This window comes from Cynocephalus volans, chromosome 4, assembly GCF_027409185.1.
Source record: "Cynocephalus volans isolate mCynVol1 chromosome 4, mCynVol1.pri, whole genome shotgun sequence".
NCBI lineage: Eukaryota > Metazoa > Chordata > Mammalia > Dermoptera > Cynocephalidae > Cynocephalus > Cynocephalus volans.
Window position 1 is genome coordinate 79817332 of NC_084463.1, and position 14343 is coordinate 79831674.

Here is a 14343-nt window from a genome sequence, read left to right on the forward strand (position 1 = left end):
CCTCAGCCACTGCCTCTTCTCTCAATGAAAGGCACCAATGCCATGAGCCAGAAACAAAGAAAACATTCTTTCTTCTTCTTCCTCCTCCTCCTTCTCCATTTTCAAACCACCACAAGGTCCCATCCCTGCTTCTTCTCAAATTCACCCATTTACATCCATCTCCACCATCACAATCCTAGTCCAGACTACCATCTGGAGCCCAGAAAACACTAAGTTGAATGAGCAGAGACTTTAAGACCAGCAAGCTTGCAGATATGGCCAAGACAAAAGCTGATTAAAGGAGAGCAAGGCGGTCAACAAATACTCTTCCCCAAAAGCACCTATAATGTTGGACATAATTGATTAAAAATAAAAACAATCTTTAAGTATTCTGGAAATCCAATAAAGGCATCTAGCAAAGTTTACACTTGAAAACTGCTGCATATCAGCTAAGAAGAGAAGGACTCTGCGGCATTCTTGCCTGGAGTAGCTCCTGTCCACCTTTAGCTTGATTGGAAAGGTATTTTCACCAAAATGGGCAGGAATGAGGTCCAGCTATTTTGCTGCTATGGTTGAAAGGGGAATTACTTGATTTGAAGTGGTGGGCAGTGACTACACACTGTGATGTTATTGTAGAAGCGATAATCTTGGAAGCCAGAAAGGAGGGAGGGGCAATGGTTTGGCTCTCCTAGCCTGAAGTCATAGTAATGGTTTGAGCAGGCATGCTCCTGGCTGAGGCTGTGTGCACATACAATAGGGATGGGAGAGGACCCAAGTTACTCACATACTCCTGGCCAACTCTGGGGCTGTATGCATACAAAGAGGAGAGACAAGGGGACCCACAAAAAATAAAAGTGAAGGCGGATGAAAAGAGCCTTAACTTTGAACATGTTCCCTGTCCACCCACAGGTCCACTGACAGAAAGCAGACTGGCTGGCTCGAAACCTCTATCCAAGCATCGCTGACCACTGAACAAAGCAGACATAAGAGTAACTCCTCAGAAGCCAGGCCTAAAAACTAAATAAATAAATAAAAGAATTGGGGGGAAAAATTAGAACAAAAACCTCAGTGGCCACACACCACATGGAAGACAGGTTCCACAGATTTATCCCAGGCAAGTTACTAATCAAAGAATCAAACAAACAAACAACAAACAACCTGGGAGGGGAGTTATCAGAATCTGGAGTTGCTAGAATATATTCCCAAAAAGTCCAGTTTTCAACAACAACAAAAAATATGAGACATACAAAGAAATAGGGAAAAGTGACCCATAGTCAGAAAAAAAAACAAGTCAGTGTAAACTTTCTCTAAGAGCCTCCAGATGTTGAACGTAGCAGCTACAGTCTTCAAAGCAGCTATCATAAGTACATTCAAACATTTATAAAGAACTATGTTTATTTTTTTATTTATTTATTTATTTTTATTTCTTTTTTTTTTTTAATTTTATTTTGTCGATATACATTGTAGCTGATTAATGTTCCCCATCACCAAAACCTCCCTCCCTTCTCCCTCCCCCCCGCCCCCCCCAACCATGACCTTTCTGTAAAGAACTATGTTTAAAGAATTAAAGGAAATTAGGATAAAATGATTCAACAGGTAGAGAACCTCAATAAGGAGAACGAAATTATTACAAAGAACCAAATTGGAGTTTTGGTATTGAAAAGTATAATAAATAAAATAAAACATTTACTAGAGGAACTCGAGAACAGATTCAAAGTGAGAAAAAGAACCTGTGAACTTGAACAATAGAAATTATACAATCTGAAAAAAGGAGAGCAAAAAAAAAGATTGAGAAAAAGAAAGACTTCAGTGACTGTCTAGGGCATTAAGTTGGGTAATATTCCATCTCTTTATTCCAGCATGCAAGACAGTCCATGGAATTATTACCTCACTTCTTACAAATCCCCATGTGAGCCCTTAACACTGGGCAACAGATGACACTAGTCACTTTCCATCATGACTTGCATAGTCCCACCAACATTATTTTGTACACACCTATTTCCCGACATGCTTTTCTCCTACCATTTTCTCTGAAAAGAATCTTTTCCTCGTGTTAGCATTGGGATTTGGTGTTTGTGGGTGTCTGTCTTCTGATTCATCAGATTTTTCATCATCTATTAATTTGCTGTTAGTGAGAATAAAAATTTATTTTCTAATACAAAAAAAAAAGAAAGAAAAAGAAAATGAACAGAACCTTAGAGACCTGTGGGATAACAAATGTACTAACATGTGTAATAGCTGACTGCAAAAACAGAGAACAAAAATTTTAGAGAAATAATGGCCAAAAGCTTTCCATATCTGATGAAAAACATTAATTTACAAATCAAAGAAGCCTGATGAACCACAATTTGATAAACACAAAGAGATCCACAGATAGGCACATCATTGTCAAACTGTGGAAAGAGGAAGACAAAGACATAATATTGAAATCAAACAGAAAACTGACTCATCCCATACAGGGGCTCATCAACATGACAGCGATTGACTTTTTGTCTGAACAATGGAAGCCAGAAGACAGTGAAATGACATACTCAATGCTCAGGGGTTGGGGGAAGCAATGTCAGCTAAGAATACTATGTCCAGCAAAACTATCTTTCAAAAAAAAAAGGCAAAATAAAAACATTCTAGAGAGAGACTCAGAGACTGAATTTGTTGGGAACAGATCTGTCTTAAAAGGAATACTAGTGAAAGTCCTTCAGAATAAAAGGAAATGACACCAGAGAGTAACTTGAATCCACAGGGGGGAAAAAAAAAAAGCACCAGAAATTGGAGCTATGTGAATTATTTAAAAGATTCTATAAATATATTTTTCCTTTCTTCTCTTAACTTCTTCAAAAGTCATAAGATAATATAAACCACTAAGTATAACATTGTACTGCTGGTGTTATATATAGAGAGATGTATATATATATATATATATATATATATACACACAAAACAATAATAGAACAAAGGTGGGAGGAAGAGAATGAAGCTCTATTGGAGCAAAGCTTTTATATTTTACCATAATTTAATTGATAAAAATATGAAGTATATTGTGATAAGTTCAGATGCATATTACAATCCTTAGACAAACCAATAAGAAAATAATTCAAAAATATATAGGTTAAAAAAATCGACATAGGAATTGAAATATTATACTTAAGTATGTTTGTTTGACACAAAAGAAGGCAGTAAAGGAGAAACAGAGGAACAAAAAAGACAGAAGACATATAGAAAACAATTAGCAAAATGACAAATGTAAATCAAACCAATCAGTAATTATATTAAATGTGAATGGTCTAAATATCTCAATCAAAATGCAGAGGTTGCCAAACTGGAGAAAATAGCAAAGATCCAACCATATGCTGACTATACCTGTGTCTTGGATTCAAAGACACGAATAGGTTGAAAGTAAAATAATGCAAATAGTAACAATAAGAGGTTATATTAATAACAGGAAAAATAGATTTTAAGACAGGAAATGTTACTGGAGACAAAGATATTTCATTATGACAGAAGGGTCAATGTATCAGGAAAACATAACAATTGTAAATGTATTTAAACCTAACAAGAGACTCAAATACAGGATGCAAAAGCTGAAAAACCCACAGCTAACATCATGTTTAATGAAAGAAGACTAAATGCTTTCCATCTAAAATTGAGAACAAGCAAAAATGTCTGCTTTCACCACTGTTATTAAATATTGTCCTAAAGATTCTAGTCAGTGTAATAAGGCAAAAGAAAAAAATTAAAAGTATACAGATTGGTAAGGAAGAAGTAGAACTGTCTTTATTCACAATGACATCAACCTGCATGTAGAAAATTCCAACTACTAGACATACTAATAAACAAGTTTGGCATGGCAGTAGGATACAAGATCAACATACAAAAATCAACTGTATTTCTATACCCTAGCAACAAACAACCAAAAATGAAATTAAGAAAACTATTCCATTCACAATAACATCAGAAAGAATGAAATACTTTGGAATAAACTTAACAAAAGAAATGCAAATCTTATACTTTTGAACAACAAAAGACATAGAATAGCCAGAGCAAAAAGAGTAAAGCAGAAGGCATTACACTACCTGACTTGAAATTGTAAAGCTATGGTAACCAAACACATGGTACTCACATAAAAACAAATGCTTGGACTAATGGAACAGAATAGAAAACACAGAAATAAACCTATGAACTTACAGCCAACTTATCTTTGACAAAGGCACTAAAAATATACATTTGGAAAGGAACAGCCTCTTCAATAAATTGTGCTGGGACAACTGGATATCCATGTGTAGAAGAATAAAACTAGTCCCCTATCTCTCACCATATACAAAAAACAACTAAAAATCCATTAAAGACCTATATGTAAGTCTTGAAACTATAAAACTTCTAGAAGAAAACACAGGGGAAGTGCTCCAGGACACAGGACTAGGCAAAGATTTAATGAAAAAGACCTCAAAAGCACAGGAAGCAAAAGTTAAAATAAACAAATGAGATTTTATTGAGCTAAAAAAGCTTCTGCACAGCAAAGGAAACAACCAACATAGCAAAGAGACAATCTACAGAATGTATGAAAATATTTTCAAACTGCATATCTGATAAGGGGCTAACATCCAGAATATACAAGGAACTCAAACAACTCAATAGTAAAAAGAAAAAAAAGCCCAAATAACCCAATTTTTTAAATGGGCAAGGGAGTTGAATAGATATTTTTCAAAAGAAGACATACAAATGGCCAACAGGTATATGAAAATATCCTCAACATCACTAATCAGGGAAATGCAAATCAGAACCACACTGAAATATCTCACCCGAGTTAGACTGGCTATAATCAAACAGACAGAAAATAAATGTTGATGAGGATGCAGAGAAAGGGGAACCCTTATACACTGTTGATGGGATTGTAAATCAGTACAGCCATTATGGAGGTTCCTCAGAGAACGAAGAATAGATCTACCCTACAATTCAGCAGTCCTCATACCGTGTATATACCCAAAGGAATGAAAAGCATCATGTTGAAGGAATCTGTTCACTCTCATGTTTATCACAGCTCTGTTCATAATAGCCAAGATATACAACCAACTTAAATATCCATTAACAGATGATTGGATAAAGACAATATGGTACATATACACAATGAAATACTACTCAGCCATAAAAAAAGAATGAAATTCTGCCATTTTCAGCAACATGGATGAGCTTGGAGAAAATTGTGTTAAGTGAAATAAGCCAGGCACAGATATACAAACACCGCATGTTCTCACTCATATGTGGGAACTGAAGAGAGAAAAAAACAAAACAAAAAATAGTAATAATAATTTGAACAGTTAAAAAGAGAGAGAACTGTGATTGCTATAGGCAGGAAAGAGGAGCATGGAGGGGTGATAGTGAGAGGTTTGTTAACGGATACAAAATTACAGCTGGATAGGAGAAATAAGTCCTACTGGTGCAGAGTAGACCCAGGAACCAGTAACTAATGATGATTTACTGCAGATTACCAAACGACTAGAAGAAAGGAGATCAAATGTGCAAGCAACATCACAAAGAAATGATTAAATTTGCAATGATGAATATTCTAATTACCCCGAATATATCATGACACATTGTATTCATGTATTGAAATAGGACTCTGTACCGCATAAACATGTACAATCAATGTTTCAATAAAAAACCTTAAAAAATAAAAATTAATTAAACAAAATAAATGCAAACTTTAAACACTAAAAACTTTATACACATTGTTGAGAAAAATTAAAGATCAAAATTCCATTTCATTTCATGAATTGGAAGACTTAATATTGTCAAGATGGAAGTTCATTTTTAAAATGGAGATGGCAGTTTTTCCACTATTGATTCATAAACTCAATGTAATCCCCATCAAAATCACAGCTGGCTTTTTTTTTTTTTTTTTACAAAAATTAACAAGGTGGTCTAAAATTTATAAGGAAATGTAAAGGACCTAGAATAGCCAAAAAGTCTTGAAAAGAACAAAGTTGGAGGATTTATACTGCTCAATATCAAAACTTACTATAAATCCACAGTAATCAAGACAGCGTGGCACTGGTGCAAAGACAACCATATAGTGGCACAGTCCACGCCATAGCGGGGTCTTGAAAAGAATAGCTTGGGCTGCCCTTTCCGAGTTGGCAAGGCCTCGGAGCGAGAGCTGCTGGCAGGGCCCCAGCTACTAGCAGTTGCTTTCACTGTAAAGATCTCTGCCTTGGCATAGTGGTGCCGCCTTTTCTTTCTCTTTTGATGTTTTGGTCAGCATGGCAGTTTCCTGAGTTTCCAAAAGATGCAAAAAATGACACACAAACAGTTGTTGTCATAAAATTAGATTATCCCACAAAAGATCTGGGAAGATTGAACAATTCCAAATTGTCCCTTTTGAGTCAATTTATTACACCAACGGATGTTTTAAAAAACACCTTATGAGTAGCCATGAGCAATTGTTTTTACTGAAGAAATTAATAAACAATAGAAATCCCCATCCTCTTCCCACCATCTGGGTAAATGGTTATATGGGTTATAAAATGGGAAAAGGAAAAATTTGGTACCCTCCTAGGGGACGTCCTAAATATGACTTAAGTTGGCAAACGTCATTTACAGGGGATTACATTAATGGTAAGAGAATGGTTGGAATTAATGGAAAAAGATATTATAGGAAAAATTAAGTTTATGAGAAAGAATGTGTAGAAACCCTGTTACTCGTTGGTGTCCTGAGTTAAATAAAAACATCTTAGTAAGATATTGGGACAAAAACATATGATGCACAACTTTCCCTCCTAAAAATAAAGATTATAGATGGAATTTAGAATGCACCTGGTTTTGTGAGGGATGGTGCTGTGCACTTTGACACTTTACATTGGGCCACACAGCTGCTATATTAAGTATATGCATGATAAAGCTGTTCAAAAATCCTTTATTCCTTTTCCTAGTAAACAATAGGTTCTTGCCTATAGAAATATGAGAATCATTAAATCAAAGTTAAAAATATATATAAGGTTTGTTTAACACTTTGAAACCGCAATCGCTGCCATCTCAATTTTGAGTCAGACATATAATTTATGCTTGCTGGTAGTAACAAGTTTAAGGTTAATACGAGGGCAAGAAGAAAAGAAACAACAATGGTGAGAAATGTCAAGAACAGCAAGTCACGGACTAACCAACCACAACAGATATAATCACCAGAAAGAATTGGCTGACCACCGAGTTTTATTTAACCTTGTGGATTATTAATTTTATGAGAACTGACGTAATTTTAAGAAAAGTTTCTGTTTAACTATCGGTTTAATAATTTTAAAGGTTAAAATGCCCACATTAACACCCCCGTGTTGTGTAACAAATAAAAATGGATGAAGGCTGCTTCAGCTGCTTTAGCTGCTCTGGCTGCGACAGTGCTGACAGCCTGCAGCGTGAGAATGTGCTTCAGAGGAACCAAGGTCTCTGCCTGTGTTTTTTATTTTTGCCGCCTCTCCATCCCTCTTTCAAAGACCCCCAACTCGACTGGAGCTGGTCTCCGGCAATATAGATCAATTGAATAGAATTGAGAGCCCTAAAATAAACTCCTTATAATTATGGTTATTGATTTCAACAATAGTCTATGACTCATTCATCTCTTATTTCCAGGACTCAGTCAGTCTCTGGCACATAGTGGTCCCTGGAAGGTTTATGAATAAATACCAATCTTTCAAAATATATATGTTGGTGGTTAGTAAAAGTGAATCAAGGGTCCCTAAATCACATGAAGTAAGAACCTGACCATTGCTCTGAAATTTTACAAGAACCCTCTGGCAAAGCCAGGAAGATTAAGGGTCAAGACCTCTTGGTGACCTGCTGAGACTGATACACAGGAGGGGAGGTCAAAGAAGCCATGTGGAGCGATGGGGAGAGCCCTAGAATGGGAGAAAGAATGGGTGACAGGTAGCCTGTGTCTATCCCAACTCAGCTCCTAACCAGCTGTAAGAATGTGGCCCAGGCACATTCCCTCTCTGGGTTTTATTTCTTACTTATAGGATGATGATGTTGGGCAAGATCCAGGAGGCACTCAAAAAGCATTGAGAGAGCACTTACCACATGCCAAGCACAGGGCCAGGCACTGGGGAACAGTGCCCAGCACAACCCAGGACGGTCTCTGCTCCCAGAAACCTTTAGTCTAATGTAGAGACAGATGCAAGGAAGCCAACAGAAAAGGTCCCTTTTTCTGTGCTAGTGCTATGAGATAAATCAACAGACTCCTGAAATGAGAGAGACCTACTTAAGACAAGGTATAGAGACCTACTTAGACAAGGTATACCCGGTATATCTTCCCGGGTAAACAACATATAATTTTGGGACTCATGGATGGTTTCAGGGCTCTGAGAATCTCTTAAAATTGAGTTCAAAATTTTACATATATATGTATTTTTCTGATGTGAGGGCTTGTAGCTTTCACAGATGCTCAGGAGGTTCTGTGCTACACCAATGTTCATAGCAGCATTACTAATAAGAGTCAAAAGGTGGAAACAACCCAAGCATCCATCAACAAACGAATGGATAAACAAAATGTGGTATACATATACAATAGAATATTTTTGACCTTAGAAAAAAATGAAATTCTGATACATTCTGCAATGTGAATGAACCTTGAAAATGTTATGTTGTGTGAAATAAGCCAGACACAAAAGGACAAATATTATATGATTCCACGTATATGAGGTACCTAGAATAGGCAAATTTCTAAGACAGAAAGTAGAAAAGAAGATAACAGGGACTAGGGAGAGGGAGGAATGGAAACTTATGTTTAATGGGTAGAGGGTTTCTGTTTGGCATGAGAAAAAAATTCTGGAAATGGATAGTGGTGATGGTTATATAACACTGTGAATATAATTAATGCCACTGAATTGTACACTTGAAAATGGTTAAAATGGAAAATTTTGTGTTATATGTATTTTACCTCAATTTAAAAAAAAATCTGTGGCCCTATAAAGCTTTACAATAAATAGCATAAATGATTTTTCTGAACACCATCATCTCTATTGAGGTATGCTTTCTAGAAACATAGGAGTAATGAAGACAAAAATGAAAGACTTAAAGACACCCTTATTTTCTCCACATTAAAAAAAATACAGGCACAGCTATCTGTACACATGTTTACTTTCTACCTGCAGCATAAATAAGACTTTTACAAAACTTTATGAAAGAAAATGCATCCATAATTATCCTTTATATTTACAAAACTTCTCCTTAAAGTTTACCTGGCATGATTTTATGTGCTCATCTTCAGCAACTTAGAATTACCAAATCTTGGCTGCACTTCAGCTGAAGGAGAAGAACCAAGATCAAAGGGCAATCCCAGTCTCATGTTCATCGTCAGAGTTCTCCCCTCTGGCTGCTTACACAGACCTGCCCAGGGCAACTGCCAAGCAAGTCCGGCTGCCTTGGGACATTCATTAATGTCCAGGAGCTCCTCCTTGATGATATGGCAGGTTGCATCAGAGTTTGTCACTGTGCCTGGCACAGTCTCCAGAAGCAGTTGCTTAGCAGGAGGAGCACCATTTGACCCATTCCACTCAATCAGGAGCAAGAATGCAATGAGGAGGATGAAAAACACTTTTATCTCAAAAGTCTGAAAATGCTGTCTAATTTGTTGGGGGGGGGCAGGGAGGAATACAGAAACTGCCCTATATAAACTCCTGTAGACACACAAGAAGACAGGGCCACCTCACAAAGGAAGCACCATGGACAGCAGCCTGGAGCAGGGAGATGGAAATCAGTCAGCTTCTTCCGACAGCTCTGCCCACAGCCAAGGCTGTGACCGGTGACAGGAGCAAGCTGCTCCTCACCCAGCATGCTACCAGGCACCCTTGAGTGATGAGGACAAAGGCTCGTGTGCTCCTGGGGTGGTGGAATACGTGCCGAGGGAGCTCAGCCCCACATCACAAAGAGCAAGAAAGAAGGGAGAAAGGAAATAAGGGAAAGAAAAAGGAAGAAGAGAAAAAGAAGGGGGAACGTGGAGATGGGGAGAGGAGGAGATAGAAGAAAGACAAAAGAACATGAGTAATCACTGTCCTCTGACACTGCTTTAACTGTAACTGAGTTACTTTACTTATGAAATAGAGACAAGACCCCAATAATATAAGATAGATATTTACCTTCTGAATCTTTGTTGTAGAAAACGCCATGTGGATGCAAAGAGTAAGGTCGGGAAGCAAAGTTTTTTAAATGAATGACGATCACATCACCCACTTCAGCCCTCAAGATGGGGCCCAGGAATCCAAGCCAGGGGGGTTTGGGGATCTCTGTAGAATAGGTCCCGTCTGTGAAGTGTCTGTAAACAGCCTTTTTGTAAATACCTCCTATCCTGTTGGGACCTCTTTCGAGAAATAAGGTTGCAAGTCTAAAAGTAAGAAAGAAAATATTTTATAATCAGAATTAAAAGAGAAACCCTAATAGCTTACCTTTAAAAGTTCTTAAAGTACTTGCATTATGATTTCTCATTTAGTGTTCACTGTAACCTGTAATTGCTGTAGGGCTAGTAAGATTACCCTCAATTTACCAATGTGGAAATGAGGCTTGGCGAGTCATGTGGCAAGCCAAAGGCACCAATAGCATTCACAACCAAACTAAAACAATACTGAGGAACTCTAAAGTCACCCCACCATTTGCTCCTTTTCATTCAACACACTTTTCTTCACTTTTTCATTTAACAAATACTTATTGTGCACTTACTGCATTCCCAGCACTTCGCTAGGTGCTGTGGAGGGATACAAAGGAGTTTGTAACCTAATAATGGGAAAATTAAATGCCTGTACAAAGCAGTATAGTATTGTCAATTGGATGATTGACACAACAGATATAGGCTCATCTTTTCTAGGTATATAATAGTCAGAGAAGGAAAAGATTGCTGTGGGTAAAAGAGGTCAGAAAATACCTCATGACAAATGCAGGAATTAAGGAGAAGTAGGATTGGATTACAAAAGGGAATAGCGGGGGCACTAAGCCAGAGCAGAGCATGAGCAACACGGCAGCGGAAGGGCATGTGGTATGGGGAGCAGGTTACAGGCTGGGCCACAGGTCTGAGAAGGTGAGGAGTGAGAAATACGGACTCATGGAAATTCCAGAGGTGGATTGATAATGAATTTATTCCTGTCTTAAAGGAGCTCCCACTAAGCAGGCATTTCTCTAAGGAAGATATACAAATGGCCAATAGACATATGAAAAAATGCTCAACATCACTCAGCATCCGGGAAATACAAATCAAAACCACACTGAGATACCATCTCACCCCAGTTAGGATGGCTAAAATCCAAAAGACCCTGAACGATAAATGCTGGCGAGGTTGTGGAGAAAAAGGAACTCTCATACATTGTTGGTGGGACTGCAAAATGGTGCAGCCTCTATGGAAAATGGTATGGAGGTTCCTTAAACAATTGCAAATAGATCTACCATACGACCCAGCCATCCCACTGTTGGGAATATACCCAGAGGAATGGAAATCATCAAGTCGAAGGTATACCTGTTCCCCAATGTTCATCGCAGCACTCTTTACAATAGCCAAGAGTTGGAACCAGCCCAAATGCCCATCATCAGATGAGTGGATACGGAAAATGTGGTACATCTACACAATGGAATACTACTCAGCTATAAAAACGAATGAAATACTGCCATTTGCAACAACATGGATGGACCTCGAGAGAATTATATTAAGTGAAACAAGTCAGGCACAGAAAGAGAAATACCACATGTTCTCACTTATTGGAGGGAGCTAAAAATTAATATATAAATTCACACACACACATACACACATACACACACAAACCGGGGGGGGGGGGGGGGAAGAAGATATAACAACCACAATTATTTGAAGTTGATACAACAAACAAACAGAAAGGACATTGTTGGGGGGGAGGGGGGGAGGGAGAAGGGAGGGAGGTTTTGGTGATGGGGAGCATTAATCAGCTACAATGTATATCGACAAAATAAAATTAAAAAAATAAATAAATAAAATAAAAAAATTAAAAAAATAAAAAAAAAAACAGAAAACAAAAAAAAAAAAAACCACACTGAGATACCACCTAACCCCAGTTAGGATGGCTAAAACCCAAAAGACTCTGAACGATAAATGCTGGCGAGGTTGTGGAGAAAAAGGAACTCTCATACATTGTTGGTGGGACTGCAAAATGGTGCAGCCTCTATGGAAAATGGTATGGAGGTTCCTCAAACAACTGCAGATAGATCTACCATACGACCCAGCTATCCCACTGTTGGGAATATACCCAGAGGAATGGAAATCATCAAGTCAAAGGTATACCTGTTCCCCAATGTTCATCGCAGCATTCTTTACAATAGCCAAGAGTTGGAACCAGCCCAAATGTCCATCATCAGATGAGTGGATACAGAAAATGTGGTATATCTACACAATGGAATACTACTCAGCTATAAAAACGAATGAAATGCTGCCATTTGCAACAACATGGATGGACCTCGAGAGAATTATATTGAGTGAAACAAGTCAGGCACAGAAAGAGAAATACCACATGTTCTCACTTATTGGTGGGAGCTAAAAATTAATGTATAAATTCACACACACACACACACACACACACACACACCGGGGGGGGGAAGAAGATATAACAACCACAACTACTTGAAGTTGATATGACAAGCAAACAGAAAGGACATTGTTGGGGGGTGGGGGGGGGAGGGAGAAGGGAGGGAGGTTTTGGTGATGGGGAGCAATAATCAGCCACAATGTATATCGACAAAATAAAACTTAACAAAAAAATAAATAAATAAAATAAATAAAGCAGGAGTTCTCCTTTAAAAAAAAAAAAAAAAAAAGGAGCTCCCATTATGGAAGGAGGAGTTATAAGAACAGAGATTATGTTCTGGGGCATCTAGTTTGGAGTGGAAGACAAGTCAGGGGAGGTTTCTTAGAGGAAGTAATGCCTAAATATGCTCCCAAACAACAAAGAGGAGTTACCCAAGCAAAGAAGATGGAAAGGCTGAAGCAGTGGACACTTGGAAATTGTGGAGACTCAGCACCCACACTCCATTCTCTAGTCTAAGAGCACACCTTCCCCATTCTCATTCCGTATGCCTCGGACGGGGTTCCATCCCAGTGACAGAGCAGGTGACTCAGTCTATGAGCACACCAAGCTCTCCTACTACATTGCTGTCAGGGTAGGGCTTGTGATCCAGACCTGGCCAATTGCTGTCATTCTTCCCCCAACCTGCCCACCCTGGGCCACAGCAATTAGTTCAGGGACAGCCACAGAGTGGCTGGTTGGCTCAATCCAAAGGAACCTAGGGACTTGTGAAGGATCTCTTTCCTGTGCACTTGAAAGTGGAGATGTGATCTAGAACTTCTGGCCACCCAAGGCGGAAGTCTGCTTAAGTGTTGCTCGTTCCTCTAATCGCTTAAATTTTGCTCTTTACCTCTTCCCTCTAACAGCTCCTACTTGCTTCCATCATCACATGACTATTCTTCTTAACTTTTCCTTTTTCCACTTATTGTATTTTCTATTCTCTTTTATTCAGTTCTAACAGTTCAATCATTCATCTAATTCATTTAAAATATGTGTTAAGTACCTATCAGGGGTCATTTAGCACTTCTCTTTTCTATTCTTCTGCACCCCCAAAGCTTTTTTGTTTGTGTGTGTGTGTGTGTGTGTGTGTGTGTGTGTGTGTGTGTGTGTGTGTGTGTGTGTGTGTGTGTGTGTTTCTCTCCCAGTTCTTCCCAACAGAAACCTCTCCCTGCCTTTCCTAAAGGGTGTGTGTCAGTGTCTTTAACAGAGTCATCAGGCTTCCCACTCTGGGCCAGAAGGAGCAAGTCATGCAATTCCTTTCACTCCAGGTCCACAATGCACATCAGGGTAATTCTAGGATGGCTGGGCCAGTTGGATCTAGAAGACACTATATCTACTCAATGGCACAGCAGCTAGAAGGATTATGAGGCGACTCGATCTCCCAGGTTCCTTCAGAGTGCCCTGCACCAGCCCTTCCCCGCCTCACCCCTCCCAGGGTAAGGCACAATGATCTCCTTTGATTCCTCTCTCTCCTCTCTGAGTCAGACCCCAGGCAGATGCCCTGATTCAGGTACCCACATCCTGTCCCAGGCCCCAGCCTCAGACCTCAGCAAGTGGAGCTGTAAACCCATAGACCTTGGGGTTCCACCTTTAACTGTACCCCAGACACATTCCCATTCTTCCCAGGGACAGACCCAGAAACAGTACTCCTCCTGAGGTAGACATATTTTCTACACCAAAAAAATATGAATTTATACCCATGAGTAACTCTGTCCCCATAATGGGACAAGCCCTTAAAGGGAAGGCTTTGATTTGCTGCTCGAGATGAGGTTTGAGGGGTGGGTAAGGGAGAGCCCTGGGGCTGTGCTGC

The 14343-nt window shown here is 38.8% G+C and overlaps 1 protein-coding gene across 1 annotated transcript in view; it reads right to left on the reverse strand.

Moving 5' to 3' along the window:
* The window catches only part of HEPHL1 (hephaestin like 1), an 85349-nt gene that overhangs the window by 62145 nt on the left and 8861 nt on the right, over positions 1 to 14343 (reverse strand). Inside the window, exon 2 of the mRNA XM_063094352.1 lies at positions 10098 to 10342. Within this exon, the coding sequence (XP_062950422.1) occupies positions 10098 to 10342 (245 nt within the window). The remainder of the gene's footprint in view (positions 1 to 10097; positions 10343 to 14343) is intronic.